The 17511-nt window shown below is 43.6% G+C and overlaps 1 protein-coding gene across 6 annotated transcripts in view; it reads left to right on the forward strand.

Annotated features, from left to right (window-relative positions):
* The window catches only part of setd5 (SET domain containing 5), a 29304-nt gene extending 16472 nt beyond the window's left edge, over positions 1 to 12832 (forward strand). For 4 of the 6 annotated variants that reach the window (XM_004559826.5, XM_004559824.6, XM_004559827.6 and 1 more), the window contains 18 exons: positions 23 to 313; positions 1604 to 1752; positions 1856 to 1973; positions 2089 to 2198; positions 2297 to 2549; positions 2788 to 2868; positions 2955 to 3116; positions 3201 to 3575; positions 4011 to 4271; positions 4420 to 4537; positions 4694 to 4923; positions 5288 to 5344; positions 5454 to 5933; positions 6309 to 6401; positions 8491 to 8777; positions 8913 to 9034; positions 9546 to 9634; positions 10318 to 12832. In XM_004559826.5, the coding sequence (XP_004559883.2) occupies positions 23 to 313; positions 1604 to 1752; positions 1856 to 1973; positions 2089 to 2198; positions 2297 to 2549; positions 2788 to 2868; positions 2955 to 3116; positions 3201 to 3575; positions 4011 to 4271; positions 4420 to 4537; positions 4694 to 4923; positions 5288 to 5344; positions 5454 to 5933; positions 6309 to 6401; positions 8491 to 8777; positions 8913 to 9034; positions 9546 to 9634; positions 10318 to 10878 (3837 nt within the window). In that variant the 3' untranslated portion in view covers positions 10879 to 12832. The remainder of the gene's footprint in view (positions 1 to 22; positions 314 to 1603; positions 1753 to 1855; positions 1974 to 2088; positions 2199 to 2296; positions 2550 to 2787; positions 2869 to 2954; positions 3117 to 3200; positions 3576 to 4010; positions 4272 to 4419; positions 4538 to 4693; positions 4924 to 5287; positions 5345 to 5453; positions 5934 to 6308; positions 6402 to 8490; positions 8778 to 8912; positions 9035 to 9545; positions 9635 to 10317) is intronic. The other 2 variants (XM_004559828.5, XM_023152829.3) reach the window with 1 other exon arrangement.
* Positions 12833 to 17511: the final 4679 nt, after the last annotated feature.

Consider the following 17511-nt stretch of genomic DNA (forward strand, 5'->3'; position numbering starts at 1 on the left):
CTTGATCATGACTTTTGTACAGAACTCTACCACAGAGGCTAGTGTGTTGGATGAGAACACAGAAGAGGGATGGGAGAGCAGGATCCGCCAGTGGACAGACCAGTATGAGGAGGCTCTTGCCAACCAGTACAGCGCAGATGTGCAGACACTGCTCCAGCTTCACCGATCAGCCAGTACCACCATCTCAAAGAGCGAAAGTGGTGCCACGACACCTGCTTCAACCACACAGATACATGCCTCAATGGATTCTATGGACACCATCAACCGCACTGAGCTGACCTGTAACAATACGGTTTTGGGCTCACAGATGCAGGTCAGTCCTACAAATAAAACTTTGTATGGATAGATTTTAAAAAAATGTTGAAGAACATCCCAGTCGGTATGATAAGTGACTTAGTTGTGCCATTATGTCTCCATTACTGGTTTTAATGGAATCTGCTGGCTAGGGATGAGAATTAATAAGAATTGAGCGATTCTGATTCCATTATCAATATCACTTATGGATTCGATTCATGCAAATTAATTACATGCTGTGTGGTCAAATGTTTGTGCATGTTGGATGTTTTTCCCATCTTTGTTGTGATCAGTGTTGGGGCTGTTACTCAAAAAGTAAAGTTAAAAAGTTATTTCACAGAATACTTTCTTAAAAGTAATGCAGTACGTTTCTTAATTACACCCAGGAGAAAGACATTCGATATACTACTCACGTTAGTTTCATCTTACTCTGTAAAATGACCTCAAAGACACTGTCTCATAATTACAATTAACAATATAAACCTGAGGCTACAGCCCCACACACCAACACAAATCCCTATCCTAATGAGGACACAGGATCTTTCTCTTAGTAGTTAGGTATGGACACAAAGCAAAGATGAAAACCACAACAAAGAGACTTTAAAGCATTTGCCACGGTCATTCTAGTGTAGCAGTCTCCACTTAACCAATGTGCTCTCATCCTTTTTATGTCATGAAAGTAATATCCACATCCACGCTGTAGACTGCACCACTATTTTCCTCCTGTGACACACAAACTGAAATCAGCTGATCGTAGCAAGAGTGCAAGAACCCATAACCAAACTAACGATTCCAAGGAATTGGACGACTGGGAACTGGTTCTCTACAAAAACCAGTTCTCGATTCCCATCCCTACTGCTGGCTGCTTGCTAAGATCCAATCGCAATTCTGTTTTCAAAGAACCCAGTGATATTAATTTTATCCTCTGTTATCTTTTCTGATTGACAGTTAAAAATTATCCTTTGTTATACTGACCCTCTGTGCAGTCTTTCACTTCATCCGCTATCTAATAGCCCATTTTAGTTTTTCCCCCCTTCCAGGAAACTTTATTCTGATTGGCTGTTTCTTGCAAGGAAAAGGATTGAACAGGAGCCACTCTCTGAGATTAAGGCCAACCCCTCTCTGTTTCAGGCAATTTTTCTGCTCCTTCGCTCTTCCGGATTTCAGACACTGAGTGCAGTCTGTGTCCAAGAGTCCAAGATTTTGGTTTATAGTTTTTACTTTATACCCTATTTACTTATGAAAGAAGATAAGGAAAAAGTATAATATTTTTAATGTTTGCCTGTCTCTTTAAAAAATAACTTTATAGCTCCAGCTTGGCCGAGTAACACGGGTGCAGAAACACAGGAAGATACTCCGAGCAGCAAAGAACCTGGAGCCGGACACACTCATTATTGAATACCGGGGAAAGGTCATGCTCAAACAACAATTTGAAGTCAATGGGCACTTCTTCAAAAAGTAATTGTTAATGAGCTACTAAACTACAAAATATGTAATCGGAATTTTGTCTAAATACATTGTTTCACCTGTGAACAGCTTTTCACTCTATTTTTCTTTCTAGACCATACCCGTTCGTGCTGTTCTACTCAAAATTTAATGATGTAGAGATGTGCGTTGATGCCAGGACTTTTGGAAATGACGCCCGCTTCATCAGGAGGTCTTGTACACCCAATGCCGAGGTCAGCTGTTAAGCATTTTGAAAAATAAATCTAAATGCTTGCTAGTTAGCAATGTTTGACGTTTTCATTTAATTCTTGCAGCTAAAACAACCCATAAGCTTGCTTTCTACCACAGGTCCGGCATATGATCGCTGAGGGCATGATCCATCTGTGCATCTATGCTGTCAGGCAAATCACAAAAGACTCTGAGGTCACCATTGGATTTGACTACGAGTTCAATAGCTGGTCAGTTGCTGTCCTCTCTGACGTTCTCCTTTCTTTTAATCAGCAGTTTCTGTTTTCTTATTGGGTTTTTTTGTTTGTTTTTTTTAACAAAATAACAGTAATTACAAAGTGGACTGTGCCTGCCATAAAAGCAACCAAAACTGCCCAGTGCAGAAGCACAACCTGAGCCCTAGGGATAACTTGGTGAGTCCCCCTTCCCTGCCGCCTCTTTCCCCTTTGATTGGTGCTGAGACACGAAGGAGAAAAGCACGAAGGAAAGAGCTGGAGGGCAGTCTAGCTGCTGATGGAAACCAGATGCTGGAGCAGCAGCAACAGGACACCAGCGATCTACAGGGGACCAGTGACACAGAGGTGTGTGTGTGCGCGTGGTTAGATTTGATTTTCCAAATAATTGTGTTCAGCGTTGAGGTTAGGCAGCAATAAGAGTTCTACATTAGCTTTAGATTAAAAATCGCCACATCAATAAACACTGCTTCAATACATTTTTGTAAAGTGCAGGCTTGCGGTTTTTTAGAAGTCGTTACATGATTCAATTTGTTGCTTGTCAGGTAAGGTCATTACCTCATGTGATGCTTGTCTGTGCAATTAGGAGAGACTGACAGATGAAGTTAAGGTGGAAGAGGGGGACGAAGGAGAAGTTGATGAAAATGGGGTCATCTCCAATAAAAAAGTAAGTCACATTGCATTTCATGATTTAAGTTGTCCACTCTCGGTAATTCACATAACACTGACTTACATGTCTGCCTGTCCACATAGTCTCTTAACATCCTCGAAAGGAGGAGGAGAAGAATAGGAGGAGCTGAAGTCAAGGAGGAGGGTTTAGAAACTGAGGATGGGGCAGGAAACCCTACAGGGAACTCCTCCATCCCCCAGCACGCTGGAGTTGGGATCAGCACGCGACGCACCACCTATGTTGTGGTCAGTCACGAAGAAAAATTTTAGATTTCTAATTTCTTTTGTGTTCTATATTGAACCAGTTTAATCATTGCATTTATGTTGCAGGAAGCACCATCTATTGAAGAAAAACCCTCCCTCCCCATCCTGCCTGCCCCTGTTGCTCCCCCTAAACCCATAAAACCATCCAAGCCTCGTCCTAAGAGTCGAATATCTCGCTACCGGTCAAGCTCATCCCAGCGTGCCCGACGGCAACGCCAAGCCCTCGCCCAACAAGCTGCAGCAGCTGCAGCAGCAGCAAGGGCAACAACACCAACATCAGCAGATCAGGGTGCTGCTGTGGACGAGGAGGGAAGTCAGGGTGCATACGGTGCTGAACACAGCCACGGGGAGAACAGCCTGGGTGGTCCTCTTGTAGATGGAGATGGCCAAGGCCTTAACTGCATGAACAGAGGCAATCTGCGGTACCCTAAGACCAAGAAGGTAAGACTTTCTACATATACTAAAAGTAATACAGTGGAACCCCGTCATACGAAATTAATTCGTTCCCGAGGGTCTTTCGTAAGTCGAAAATTTTCATAAGTCGAAGCCTTTTGAGTAAACGATAGGCTAATTGCTAACTGCAACAACAATACGTCGTTCAAGTGGAACAGCGAAGCGCAAGTACGAAAGCCAAGGGGGTTGTCACGTGATTCGGAAGGCTTGTGGGCATTGTAGGCATTCTGGGCTCAGCCAATCAGAGCCAGCGGATTTCATTACGCGGGCATTTTGCTGTAACACGGGCAGAACTATTGCTGTTAAGTGCCTTCGTAACTTGAATTTTTCGTTAAATGGGGTATTCATACATCAGGGTTCCACTGTACAAAGTCCTTTACCTTCTATGAACTATGCAAATGTAACTTTCCATTTTCTTCTCAGTACCTGGTGACAGAATGGCTAAATGACAAAATTCCTGGAGGAGAGAGAATCCACCAGGAGGTGCCTGTTGAGCGCACACTGCGGATAACCACTGACCCCACAGTTCTAGCCACCACGCTGAACATGCTTCCAGGTCTCTCTCAGTCATCACTCATCTGCACCACACCCAGACACTACATCCGCTTCGGTTCCCCGTTCAACCCTGAGAGACGCCGGCCTCGTCCGCTCCAAATGGATGGCACTTACGGCTGCTACAAAAAGGTAAACTTGGAAAAAGGTGTTTTTGGGATGGATGGGTGTGTATCCCACACACAGATTGGATGTTTCACATTTGGTGGCAAAACAAGTGTGTGTTCTTGTCTGTTTTCTCTTTTTTTTTCATAAACCCTTTGTGGTCGTCTTTATGCAGAGATGGATCAAACAGGTGGAGGATGAGAGCTGCTCGGCCAGTGTGGAGGATGGCACAGAGTCCACCTCCTCCCAGCAAAGTACCAGTAGCAGATCCACACCGAACCCCCTATCCAGTGGTAATTGCTTCCACACCTCCATCTGGCTAAGAAAGCACCAAAGCTAGCAGATCAGTGAAGCATGATTCAGAACTCGGCACTAAATGAAAAGTTTGTTTGTAACTGCAAATATGTTTGACTGTTCTTGTTGTTTTTGTCATGTTTTTTAAATCACAGAACTCACTGCACCTTTTAAAAAGCGTCGCTCCAAGTATATTACAGAAATAACACCAGCACCCTCGGACCACCTGCTTCGCCCGCTATCACCCATCACCCCTCCACTTCCAGAGGACTCCCTCCACCCACTGCTCCAGACTCCCTGTGGCTCCCTGCTGCCCAACGGTCTGGCCTATTCACCTATGCCCTCACTGCCTGCCAGCCGCTGCAACACACCGTTGCAGTTTGAAGTAAGGGCATAAATATCCACACAGTTTTCTGATGCCTGAGCTTATTTACTATCAAAGTCCAGTGAAATCCAACAGGCCACAAAGGAGAGTTTAGTGATGTACAAATTTCCTTTTCTGTCAGTCTGAGGGAGCTGCACTCTGCTCAGCTGACTCATCTGTGTCAGGACCTGTTGCAACAACCTCACATTACCTCACTTAGTAGTTCAATCTTGTTGCACAGCAGCAAACTCTAGAAGGGCTGTGTGTAAGAGTTTGATGGCCACCACCCCTAAACATCTCAATCTCTTGGTTTTGAACAGATTGCAAGACTTCAGAAAAAGACACACGCTTGGTTTGACACTAATAGACTTTGTTTTGTCTCTAGAACATATCATCCCCTGAGGCGTCTCCTGTCCATCGTCCCGAGTCCATATCCCCTGAGGTACATTTCTTCTCACATATCATGGCACTGATAAAGAAAATGGCTTTACGGTTGACATAACAATGAAGTTTATTTATTTGTTCTTCCCGTTTCCTGTCCTGTCCTTCAGCCATGTCTTCAGACAGACTTTGATGCCTCTCGGCCGCAGTTCCCAGACCTGTCACTCCCCTCCAACATGGAGAGCCCTGTTGCCATGACCTCGGATGATTTTTCCCAATCTGGAGCAGGCCAAGATTCGCAGGGCCCATCTTCTGTAGGGACCAGTTCCCTAAACCCACTGTCATGCCCTTCTTCAGACATAAACCCCCAAAACAGGGAGCAGGCCTTCAGGACAGAGTTCAACCTCATATATACCTGCTCTCCCCTCAACGCAAACCTGGGCAACCCGACAGCCACCGACCGACGCCTCTCCCAGTCAGAAGGGGGATTCTCACCTGCAGATTCCTTCCACGGTTCGATAAGCGGCCAGGGCCTGTTTGGAGAAGTGGGCCCCGGGTCCATGTCACCGTTTGGAGAGCCCCATTTTGGAGGAGGCTACCCTGACAATGGCACACCGCCTCACACCAGCAATCCACCACAAAAAAAGAAGGCAAGTTCCCCATATCTTAATGATACACGGAAAAGATGTTTGAGGTAACTTTGCAGGTAAATCTTAGGGGTTTCTTCTCAGACACAAATAACTTGTGTGAAACACAAACTGAAAAGCCAGAACTCATGATGTGCTTTTCCCCGTGCTCTGTTTGCCCATTAACTTTGTCTTAAATCTGTTTGGTCCCCTGTGTCCGGTATTCAAAACCAAACATCACAGGCATTTAGAAGCTGACCTCTTATGTGTATCTGAAATGATTTCCAGTCTGTAGATTTTACCCTTCCTCCTTTTTCCTTTACTTTCCTCCTCTTGCTCCTCCTCGTTGCTCCTTGACACTCTTTGCCAAGTCTCTCTTCCACTTTTCTTCCAAGGCAGAGGGCCAACCAGCATACCATTAGTCTGCTGACAGGGAAGCCAGATTACCAGGCAATAGCTGTAAGAAGTGAATACAAGCCAGTACAAAATATGGTGAATATTCTCCCTACAACTACATCTTTAGAAGTGTGCATGTAAATATTGTTTCTTTGCATCTGCATACAACACCCACGCCATGCTCCAGCAGCTCTGCCCTCTCCCCTTCTCCAAAACCTACATTGAATTATGATTCTGTAGTTTCCAGAAAGAGTTATTTTGCCATTTCAGTCAAGCTCATTGAAGTGTGTAAGGTTCATCCATTGCCTTCAACACAAGAGACAAATTCCACAAATTGTTATGATGGTGTCGGGTGTGCTCATGCTCCATCTCATCTATGGCTCTTTCCAAACTGGGACTTGTGGTTTATCCACATCCACTGTAAGAGGGGCTAAATTTGTCAAAGTGGTTCACAGCAACCCTCCCCCCCCAAAAATGAAAACGGACAGTATCACGTGGCACCAGAAGAGGGGCGTAGCATGGATCAAGGGTCTGACACATGCATTGATTAACATTCATTAATCTTATTGATAATTGTTCTGAAGCTGCTTGGAAAAACTTACTTCAGTAAAGCAGCAATTGCTCCTCAGACTGCCAGTAACATGTACTTCCTTACTGCCTTAACGAAAAATCTGTGCCTTAGTTGTGTTGTAATCTCAAACCCCTCTGAAATCCTACGCTGTAATTTGATGTGCACCTCCCTGGATATATAACTGTTGTGGTGACACAACCCTCAGCTATTGTGATCGGCCTGTTTAATACCATCAATTCCTCCTGTGCATTTCCGAGTACTTTTCAGCTGCAGTGTTTGAATTCATCTGTTAGAAAATAACAATCACGACCAGAGAGAAAGTCCCAGCATTTTATTGGTTTCTACCAGCTGGCACTGCAGCAAAACAAAACACTAGAAAACGAGCACAAGGTAATTAATCCATACGGATAAAGGGTGTTAGCCACTTATGTAGGTTAAGTCATATGCTATAGAACAGGAGTAAGCAACTCCAGGCCTCGCGTGCCGGTGTCCTGCCTGTTTTAGATATCACCCCGGGTCAACGCACCTGAATCGAATGATTATGTCAATACCAGGCCTCTGGAGAACTCCCAGACATGTTAAGGAGGTCATTTAGCCATTTAAATCAGCTGTGGACACAGCAGCAAGGACAAATCTAAAACCTGCTCTAGAAAGACTGACCACAGCCTAAATCTGGCTTCAGTCAGCCACATTGACTTGTTTACTCTTCAACCTAAGTTTCGTTTAAGGTTGTTATATCTCTGCGTTCTTGTCAAAATCAACAGAAGCATAAAAAAAAAATCTTATAATTAACTGCGCTTGGCATTTAAACATTTCATGCTCTTTTAATAGGTGACCATTTGTAGACCTTATTGTGGTGGGGGGGGAAGGTAAACTGATAGCTTTTGGTGCTCTGTGGTAACTTCATCCTGACATCTGGTCCCTCTGACAGTACAGCCTTGTAGCTTACCTCACATGTGATGTTAAACTGGTTGAAAGATTCAGGCAAGAGCCATCCATGTCAGTTATATATCTATATATACTATGTGTGTATATATAAATATATATAATATATAGATGTGTATGTGTGCGTGTGTGGTCATGCCACTCCCCTGCCTCTTTCATAACCCTCTGTTCTTTTGTGTCATGATGACATTAAGCTGGGATGAGCACTCTCATTCTCATTGTAAACGGTGCAGGTGTGTGTATGTGTCGTGCGTGTGTGTGTGTGCTCGAACCTTCTGTGGATATGTTTTCGTAGTTATTGTTTCAGCGTGATTGCATCATGGTGTGGTGCATTTAAAGTTGCTTGCTCCTCTGTCAAAGCTTATGTACTAACACTGCATTGACAACGCAACAGTATGTTGTGTTTGAGTCTCTCGTGACTACAAGTCTGGTCATGGAAGAACAACAGATGTCGTTGCTCCCTGCTGGTGAAGGTGTTTCTCTAAAAATTCTTTAATAGTAATTACAGTTTTCAGGTGAGTCCTCTCTAGCGTGGTGCATGCGGTCTGCCTGTCACTCAGTGCAGTTTTGGTGAATGGTGTGATTGAGCGAGCAGCCTGGCATAAGTGAGTCCATCAGTTCCTCAGCAGCAGGGTTTGAACAGACTCCCTCTTCCCTCTGCTGCTATAGGTGTCTTTGCTGGAATACCGCAAGAGGAAGCAGGGCAGTGGTCGTGACTCGGAGCCAGCCAGCAGCAGCTCCTCTCTGGGTGGCACTTCCACACAGCCTGGCTCCCACTACAACAAGGAGTCCCATCATCCTCATAACCATCAGCAGATGCCGCTTCCAGCATCTCCACAAAGCACCTTCTCATCCTCAGCACACTCCACCTCAGTCCCACACGTAGAGGAAGTCAGTCCTCCGGAGCACCAGGGCTTGTCAGTGCAGTCCAGACGCCAGGACAGCAACAACCAGTGGTGAGAAGTCCTTTTAAAGATGACTCACTAAATTGGCCTTTCAGTACATGTTCGGCTATGTTAATTGCAATAATTCAGAGCCTAGCAGATAAATAAATAAATGAATGGAGATCTCACAGTTGTCTGTTTTCCAAGGATGGTCCCCACTACTGTTGAGCGTCTGAGGGAAGGCCAGGGGGTTCTAGAGCGAGTGCTGAGAAGCTTCAAGGTGGACCGGAGTTACAAGAGGAGTGAAGGCTCCATAGAGAAGGAATCTGGTATGAATGCATTCGACACGTCACAACAACAAGAATATATTGTTAGACTTTATAGACAGCCTAGTATAAAGCAGTATGTTAGGGATGGCTATTTTAAGGAAAATTAGTATTCGCTGTTCGCTGGGTACCATTTGACTGTTTTCTTTTTTTTTTTCTTTTTTTTTTAAAGGACACCCAAAGAATATAGTAATCGTCGTCTTTGGCGTCTTTATTTCTTTGTACAGTAGGAGATGATCCCATAGCACCTCTAACAGCTAAAACCTGGTGCTAGCATGTTTTTTTATTTTATAGTACTTGGTAAATGACTTTTGGCTTTGGCAGTCCCTTACATCCTGCTGTGTGCCATTCTAAAGCAAAGACAAATCTATAGTTTAATACAACAAATGGTCACAAGCAATTTGATTCATTTATATTTTGATAACTGTTGAAATATCTGTGTATGCTCTTTAATTTTCCTTAAAACGTTGCTCTTTTCTTAGTGGTGAAATTGGTTGTCCTGTTTTGTTTTCAGATGTAGATCGATATGAGATGCAGGCAGTGTCCATGGCTTCTTCCACGAAGAGTCCACACAGATACAGCCCCTCCGTTTACTCTCACCAGGTAGCTGGTCCACATCACTTTGAACTTGCTGTCCCTGTTTTGCGTTAGTTGCTTGTAAATTAAGTTCAGTATTCAACAATGACTTCTTGGGTGATTGGCAGAATTTTTTTCAAATTCTGTTCTCCAACCGTTATGAAGGAGACGATCAAAAACAATTAGTCTGCTGAATTCATTTGTCCTATTAAATTCAGCGCTTCCATTTTCTTTAGAGGTGCAGTCATCCCTCTATAGAAGTATGTTTTTCAACAAGATACGATAATAGAGATAAGATGGCCTTTATTAGTCCCACACGTAGGGAATTTGTTGTGTCACTGCAGAAAGTGGGCAGTGTGAAGTTACAGCAGCAAAGTTTAAGAAAAACAGTGGAACAGGATAAGAGATCGTTGTAGAAGTAATAGTCAGCAAGGTTTCGATATTTGACCATGTGTAGCATCACTTCAGGCGTGTCGGCCTTGAAAGATGAATATGGTACCTGAGACGAGACATACTTGAGGAAAAAATTGCTAAAACTTACTTCATTTTAAGAGTGGCTCCCCTCTTAAAATAAAAAGGGGGGTTGTGTTTTTGTTTTTCCCTCCCCCCTCTTCTCTGAAAAACAAATTAAACATCTAGAGCTGGAAATGAGCTGAACAGAAATGTATCAGTGTCACACAGTGTGTGCCTATGTATGTATTTGTGTGCAGGCCACAGAAAGCCACAGACAGACTGACAGCCCGATGTTCCTCCAGCAGACCTCCAGCTCTCCATTCCGGTGTTCCTACAGCCCGTCATCAGGCCAGAATGTCTACCAGCGCCTCTCCTCTTCCCACCAAGGACACGCCCAGGACCACCCCCCAGCCTCATACTCAAGTCCCACCCCCACTTCCTCAACAGACTCCAGGCCAGCGACAGGCTCGCTTCACCAGCAGAGTGGTAGCAGTAGCGTGGATGGAGGCTACAGCAGCAGCCACTTAAAAGCCAGCCTTTTGAACAGCAGCAGCCTGGTGGGGGCTCCTGCCCCAGGATCCCGGGTCCATGGGCAGACTAAAACAGACTCTGGTGCGCAGGCCTCCAAAGGGAGTCAGCATCAGGCACCTCGCAGCCTGAAGTCAGGCAGCCCAGGTCAGGCAGTGCTGCAGGCTAGCCCCAGACTGCTGTCGGCCTCTGGACCGACACACTACCCCCAGCGAGGGACGAACCTCAGTCAGTTCCAGCACTCTTCCCTGCAGGGATCCGGAGTAAGGACACAGTCAGGAAGCTTTTAGGACCTTGTGTGTGTGTGTGTGTGTGTGTGTGTGTGTGTGTGTGTGTGTGTGTGTGTGTGAGTGAGTGAGCTGTGCATCTCCTCAACCCCTGAGGCTGCAGTACAACAGGGATCAGGAGTTTGGGGAGGGCAAATGTACAGACCTAAGAAGAACAAGGACTTGTTTGAGAATTTGTCCCATATTATTTTCTGTCTTTTCTTTTCTTTCTTTTCAGAAGAATAAAAAATAATTAGCACATCCTGCACAAAGATGAATCATTGACTTTGGACATTATTAGCGAATCAGAGGGAAAAGTGATTTGGCTGACACGTTCAGAGAAAAACAAAGAAATCATATGTAAGTTGAAATTGTTGTTCCTCGAGAGGCTCGATAATGTCAGAAATGAAAACCTTCCACACAAATGTCTGTACAAAGTTCTACCACACCTGTGGTCACTGTGGTATCCAGGTTGGAGAAATGCTGAAATGCATATGTAACTAAAAGCAAGAGTTACAGTTTAAATATCTTGTTTGTTTTGGTCGAGGTTACTTGATTCGGCGAGTGGCCGAGTCTGCGCTGCAGTAATTGTTTAATTTGGTAAGGGGGGAAGACGACCTGTTAATCATCCGTTATATAGATGCATTAGAGAGACGGGGAGTTTGAGCTCTCCCTAAAAACTAGGATCATTCCATATAATTACCAGCTTCCGTTTTCTCAAACATGAAACCAGCCCATTTCCCCCCAGCGACCCAGCCTGTCTTGGTGTTATCTTCTGTTCTCTCACCTCACTGGACTGTTTTGGTTTCACTTTAGGACTGCTCTGATATTATACTTGAGAAATACAGCTCTTTTGATTCATGGTGCTGCATGTTTTGTTTTGTTTTGTTTGTATTTGTTACGATAAGTTTATAATCCAGTTATGTTCCACCCCACAAGGCTGCATTCATCGTTTTTGTTCTCCAAATCTATACACTCATGCAGGAAAAAGAAGGTTATTAGTGGGGCTATATTTCTAAGCCAAGCTGTTGGGTTTTCATACTGCAGAGTTTGTTTTTTTTCCTCTTGTCTGACCAATCGTTGCATTCCGTGTGACGCTGAGGGGAATCGGGGGCGAGGATCTCCGAGGGAGCATTTGGATTGTTTCTAAAACCTAGGTGAAGAAAAAGCTGCTATCCTCTCCTGTTGGAGCTGCTTCCCTTTCCACAGAATGCTGTATTTTGTTTGAATTTTTTCCTTTTTAATTACCAACACATACTGACTTGTGAAGAAAGCGACGGTCCCCCGTCGGCCGCAGCAGGACCTAAGACTAATGTCAAGGCGACAAGGGTGGCCGCCTGCTCCCTCACGTTTTTCATTTAGGACCGGATGTGGGGGGGGAAATGGCCACGTTTGCGTGGACGACTTCAAGGACCGAGGGGACCAGTTGTGCAACTGGACACCACCACACACCACTACAGCTCACCACCCTCTCCCCTCACTAACACACAGGAGGGTACTCATTTTACATGAATGTTTGACACATATGGAAAAAAATAAAAGTTGTGACCCAAAATTAACCAGCACCTTAAACTGAAAGAGATACGACCTAAAAAACACAATAGGACATTATGTATGATTATGTGTACTTGTATAGAAAGAAATGTGATATAGACTTGTATGGAGAAAATATCGTACACTGAATTTACCGCATGATCTTTGTTTGTAGGGTCTGAGTGACCACCTTTTGTCAGATGGATGGAAGCAAATCATTGGGTCTGTTCTGGGGTTCCTCCAAAATCCAGGCGCTGCGTTTTTTCTGTTGTTTTTGTAAAGATCCTTCTGTTGGTTTGCTTTTATTTTTACACAGATCATAGTAGTAACTATTTCAATTGTTCTCCTCCAGAAGATTTAAAAAGCAAGAGATGTAATGCATTTTGATAATAAAACAATCATGATGGTAATGTATTTTGAAAACTACCATTGTGATGGCATCTGAGGGAGACTTCTTGTGTGATTTGCACCTGTCGAGCTGTCTGAATGGGATTTACATCGTTGGGGCTTGTACGATAGTTAAAAATGGTCAATTTTCCACAGTATTATTGAAAACATTGCAGTCTTGTTTCAGCTAGCAAAATGTCTTCATTCATCTCCATTAACAGGGTTGCTTCTCTTTCAGTTAATAGTTATCAAATGTCAGTGCAACATAATCACTTTGCTTAACCTGCTAGGATTTCTCTGGCTAGAAGAGTGTTAAATTTACATATGAAAGTTTCCGAATTTATACGAAAAGGCGCTATTAGACAAATATAAATACAGAAGGGTTGATACAGCCTTTCAAAGAAAAACTCTGGTTCTGTTACTTGCGCTTTATTTTTAAAGGTGGTGATGCATTGAACCAGGTGAAGGTTAGAGCATACTCATGGAAATGAGTATCAGTGGCTGATGGTGGTTTGGTTCATGCAATTTATACAGGAGGAATGCACTGGCCTGTGGAGTTGGATGAGATCATTTTCTGTATATGCTCAACTGTTAAGAACTATTATGCAGCTTAAAGGTTTAAATGTACTTTTACTGAGTTTTCTTAACTGCATCAGTGTTTCTCAGTGCCGTCTCTCTCCACTAGAGAGCAGCATTGAGCTGCAGACTAATGTAAAACAAACGACCCAAGTGAAAGTCAGCTTCTCCATTGTCACTCTGATCTCTGATACTCTAGCTGTGTTTGATCATATGTTCAGTCTCAAAAGTTACAATATGCACTTATACATAGCAACGTCACGGTGACAGAAAGCGATAGTTTCTATGGATGTGTTAATTAGAACCATCACTGGATGTCGCAATTTCCTCTCTTGATTTTCAACAGCTTGCCCATGGAGCTGTTAAATACAGTTATTTAGGGTCTTTGCCTTACAATATAAAGCGTGTGAGGCACCTCTTGTTCTGATTCATCACTACATTAATAAAAATGAAATGAATTAAATATTATGACAAAACAAACCCTGAACTTTTCTGACCTTTGGAGCTGTTGATGACGCTTTCCAAACACGTTTTGAAATTTAACAATGAGGTTATATTTTTGCAAAAGCACATTTCTCAGTTACAGCATCTGCTAAGTTGATTTGATTTCAGTGTTTTACACAGATATATAGTTTAGTACGCTGTATTCAGTTTTATCTGCGCTCATAATCACTATGCATATCTTTCTGTAATAGGTGAATAACACACTAAGAACATCATGCTCTCAGTTGTAGAACTAAATGAGTTACAGCAAATAACCCATCAGTGACCTGGAGAGTTGCACTGACGGTCTCTACAGAACATCTTTTCTTTTCTGTTCAGTATAGAAAAATGTGTATTCCTTTACTGCAATCAGTTTCACCCAGCAACAGCAAACATCCTCCTGTAACCACTTGCAAACCAGTCGTGGAAAAAGGATTTTTCACTCATGACCAATAGTTATCACGTGGCCACCAGCTGATCAATAGTCTCCTGCAAATTGATGGATGGATGTTATTGTTGCCAAAAACAGGTTTACTGCACCTTTTGTCCCACTCACATTATACTGACACTGCCAGTGGACTTCAAGGATCAGAGGCAGCAGGGAGAATGTAACGTGGTATGTAAATGCAAGAGATCAAGGGTTTCTTTTCTTGGATCTGCATGGCAGCTGCACTGGTGTCGCTTTAAGTGAGAACTTTATGAACCTCATAAATCGGTTAGGGGGCATTCCTTGGAGATTTTGAGGTAAATCTCTGGAGAAGATCCTGGACTGCTCTGTGAAAGGCATGTCTGTAGCAGAACTGGCAGACTGTAATGGAAAGTCTGCACATTTATTCTAATGACAAATATAAGCGTTATATCAATGCTTGTTTGTGGGATGCTGCTATAGTTTTCTGGGTTGTGCCACTTTCGAAGCAGGAAGATCAGTTACACAGAGAAAGGTCGCTGACTGATGTTTTCAGTTTTGTCAAGCCAGCAAATGCAAAAAAAGAACTTTGTTAATTACCAAGACCACACTGAGGGGAAAACATACTGCAAAGGCAGTGGGTTGTCACACATGGTCATTTCACACCACATCATGCATTGAAACACTGAAGTACATAACTAAGTATCAAAGTAGTTAGGACTGTCCAGCACTCTACCTGACCCTCCCCGAGGCAAACCTGAAGGACCACAGCTGCTCTCTGAGGTGACTGCTCCAGCCTCAGCAGATGGAAGGCTGAGAGAAGGCACAGCAAGGAACTATGTTACTATTCAGCCAGTAGTCTGGACACACTGCACCACAACCAAGAAAGCAGCGATCACCCACGACTTACTGTGTAGCCTGCTGCCCCTGGTCATTTTTTAGCTGCACAGTCAGGGTTAGAAATAACAGGAAACATGGCTAACCAACACAGGGGTAGAAAGTTGTGCCAGGACATGATGATAAGCTGAGAAATACACCAGTTAAGTTCGACGCATTTGTTTATGTAGTTTCATATAAATTTAATGAAATAAAAAAATATAAGCAACTGTCTGAGTACAGTCAGGTTTATCGTGTCTCTCTAAGCTTGATATTACAGCTTTTGGTAGGGGGAAGATTCATAAAAAATGTATAGAGTTTATCTGCGGTGTTAGAATTATATTGGCAGTTGTCATTTGTACAAATACTGTCACATGCGTATTCTATTCAATTCAATTCAACTTTGTTTGTACAGCGCCAAATCACAACAAGGTGCTTTATATTGTAAGGTAGACCTCACAATAACACATACATAGAGAAACCCAACAATCATATGACCCCTTATGAGCAAGGACTTTGGCGACAGTGGGAAGGAAAAACTCCCGTTTAACAGGAAGAAACCTCCAGCAGAAACAGGCTCAGAGAGGGGCGGGGCCATCTGCTGCGACTGGTTGGGGAGAGAGGAGGAACATTTAACCCTTCCAAGATGACGTTACACCTTTTCTGACAGCTGGAATGATCATCTGTTTACAACATCACAGCAGTCATAAGGAATTCCTTCCCTGTAGCTGCCATGCTATGAAATATCCAAGGTGGCTCAGGTGCACAGGAATTTGGCCTTTCAAAACAGAAATCTTCAGTCTTACAGTTGCACTGTACCACAAACTCCACCCTGCTGCCACACAGGCAGTTTCACCCTCAGTGGGGAAGTTCATGAGTTTTGATAACAAACCTGGCACCGAATGCACTGCTGTCACATTTGGGGCCAAAAGTCCGTTTAGCTTAGATTAAATTCTTCTTTGTTGAGGATTCTTAACTCTTTGCTTTGTTCCTTGATAATTCACGGTCACGATTCCCAAGCATGTCTTTCATCCAGTCTTCCTTCTCTCTCCCCAACAGGTCGTGGCAGATGGCCCCGCCCCTCCCTGAGCCTGGTTTTGCTGGAGGTGTCTTCCTGTTAAATGGGAGCCAAAGTGCTTGCTCATAGGGGGTCATATGATTGTTCAGTTTTTCTCTGTATGTATTATTGTAGGTCTACCTTACAATATAAAGCACCTTGGGGTAATTGTTGATGTGATTTGGTGCTGTATAAATAAAACTGAACTGAATTGAAAATTGAACAATTCAACATAGCAACTAGCTGGCTAATGTTGTTGCTAGCAAGATATGATCTGAAGCCAGAATTTGTTTTGCTCTCATTTTGTGTTGGAGTCCGTGTTGTGTCAATTTCCAGACTGGTACTGGTCACCATGGGCACTGACAGTTGAAGAGAGGCATCCGCAGTCTCTTAGAGGGGACCCAGAGTGTCACCAAAAGTCTCCCTTTTTCTAGAGCATGACAGTCAGATACATCCAGACAGTGCCAGTAAAGGGCATTTAATTAATCATGTTTGAGAAGATTCAGGAATCCAGGCTTCACTAGTATCTTATCTAAGATCAGCTGGGAAAACGCCTGTTAAAAGTATGGCTAGATGTTATCACTGGTTCCCTTACATGAAGGCTTCTCATTGACATGTATGTAAATAGAATGAAAGACTTTAACTAATGTTACATATAACAGTCATTCATCATCAATTGATCAGTATTAACTGTAAAGACATTTCCATTATATTTCATTTGAATCATGAGCTTTGCTCCTGTGTCTGTAAAACATCCATCCATCCTTCCGCTTATCCTTTTCAGGGTCGCGGGGGGCGCTGGAGCCTATCCCAGCTGTCATAGGGCGAGAGGCAGGGTACACCCTGGACAGGTCACCAGTCTGTCGCAGGGCCAACACACAGGGACAGACAACCATTCGCACTCACATTCACACCTAGTGACAATTTGGATTATCCAATTAACCTATCCCCACAAGTTGCATGTCTTTGGACGGTGGGAGGAAGCCGGAGTACCCGGAGGGAACCCACGCAAACACAGGGAGAACATGCAAACTCCACACAGAAAGATCCTGGCCTGATGGTGGAATTGAACTCAGGACCTTCTTGCTGTGCAGCAACAGTGCTAACCACCGTGCCACCGTGCTGCCGTTCTGTAAAACAGAAATTAAAATTTTTAGTTACTGGTTTATTTATTTAAAATGACACTAATGGTGATAAAAAGGTTATATGGCACTGGCAGCCATGCTGGACTCTCCACTCTGCTCAAACATTCCTGTTTCACTACTAGAGATGGGCAGTAACGCGTTACTGTAATCTGATTACTTTTTTCAAGTAATGCATAAAGTAAGGGATTACTATT

Source organism: Maylandia zebra, linkage group LG5 (assembly GCF_041146795.1).
Source record: "Maylandia zebra isolate NMK-2024a linkage group LG5, Mzebra_GT3a, whole genome shotgun sequence".
In the NCBI taxonomy this organism is placed as follows: domain Eukaryota; kingdom Metazoa; phylum Chordata; class Actinopteri; order Cichliformes; family Cichlidae; genus Maylandia; species Maylandia zebra.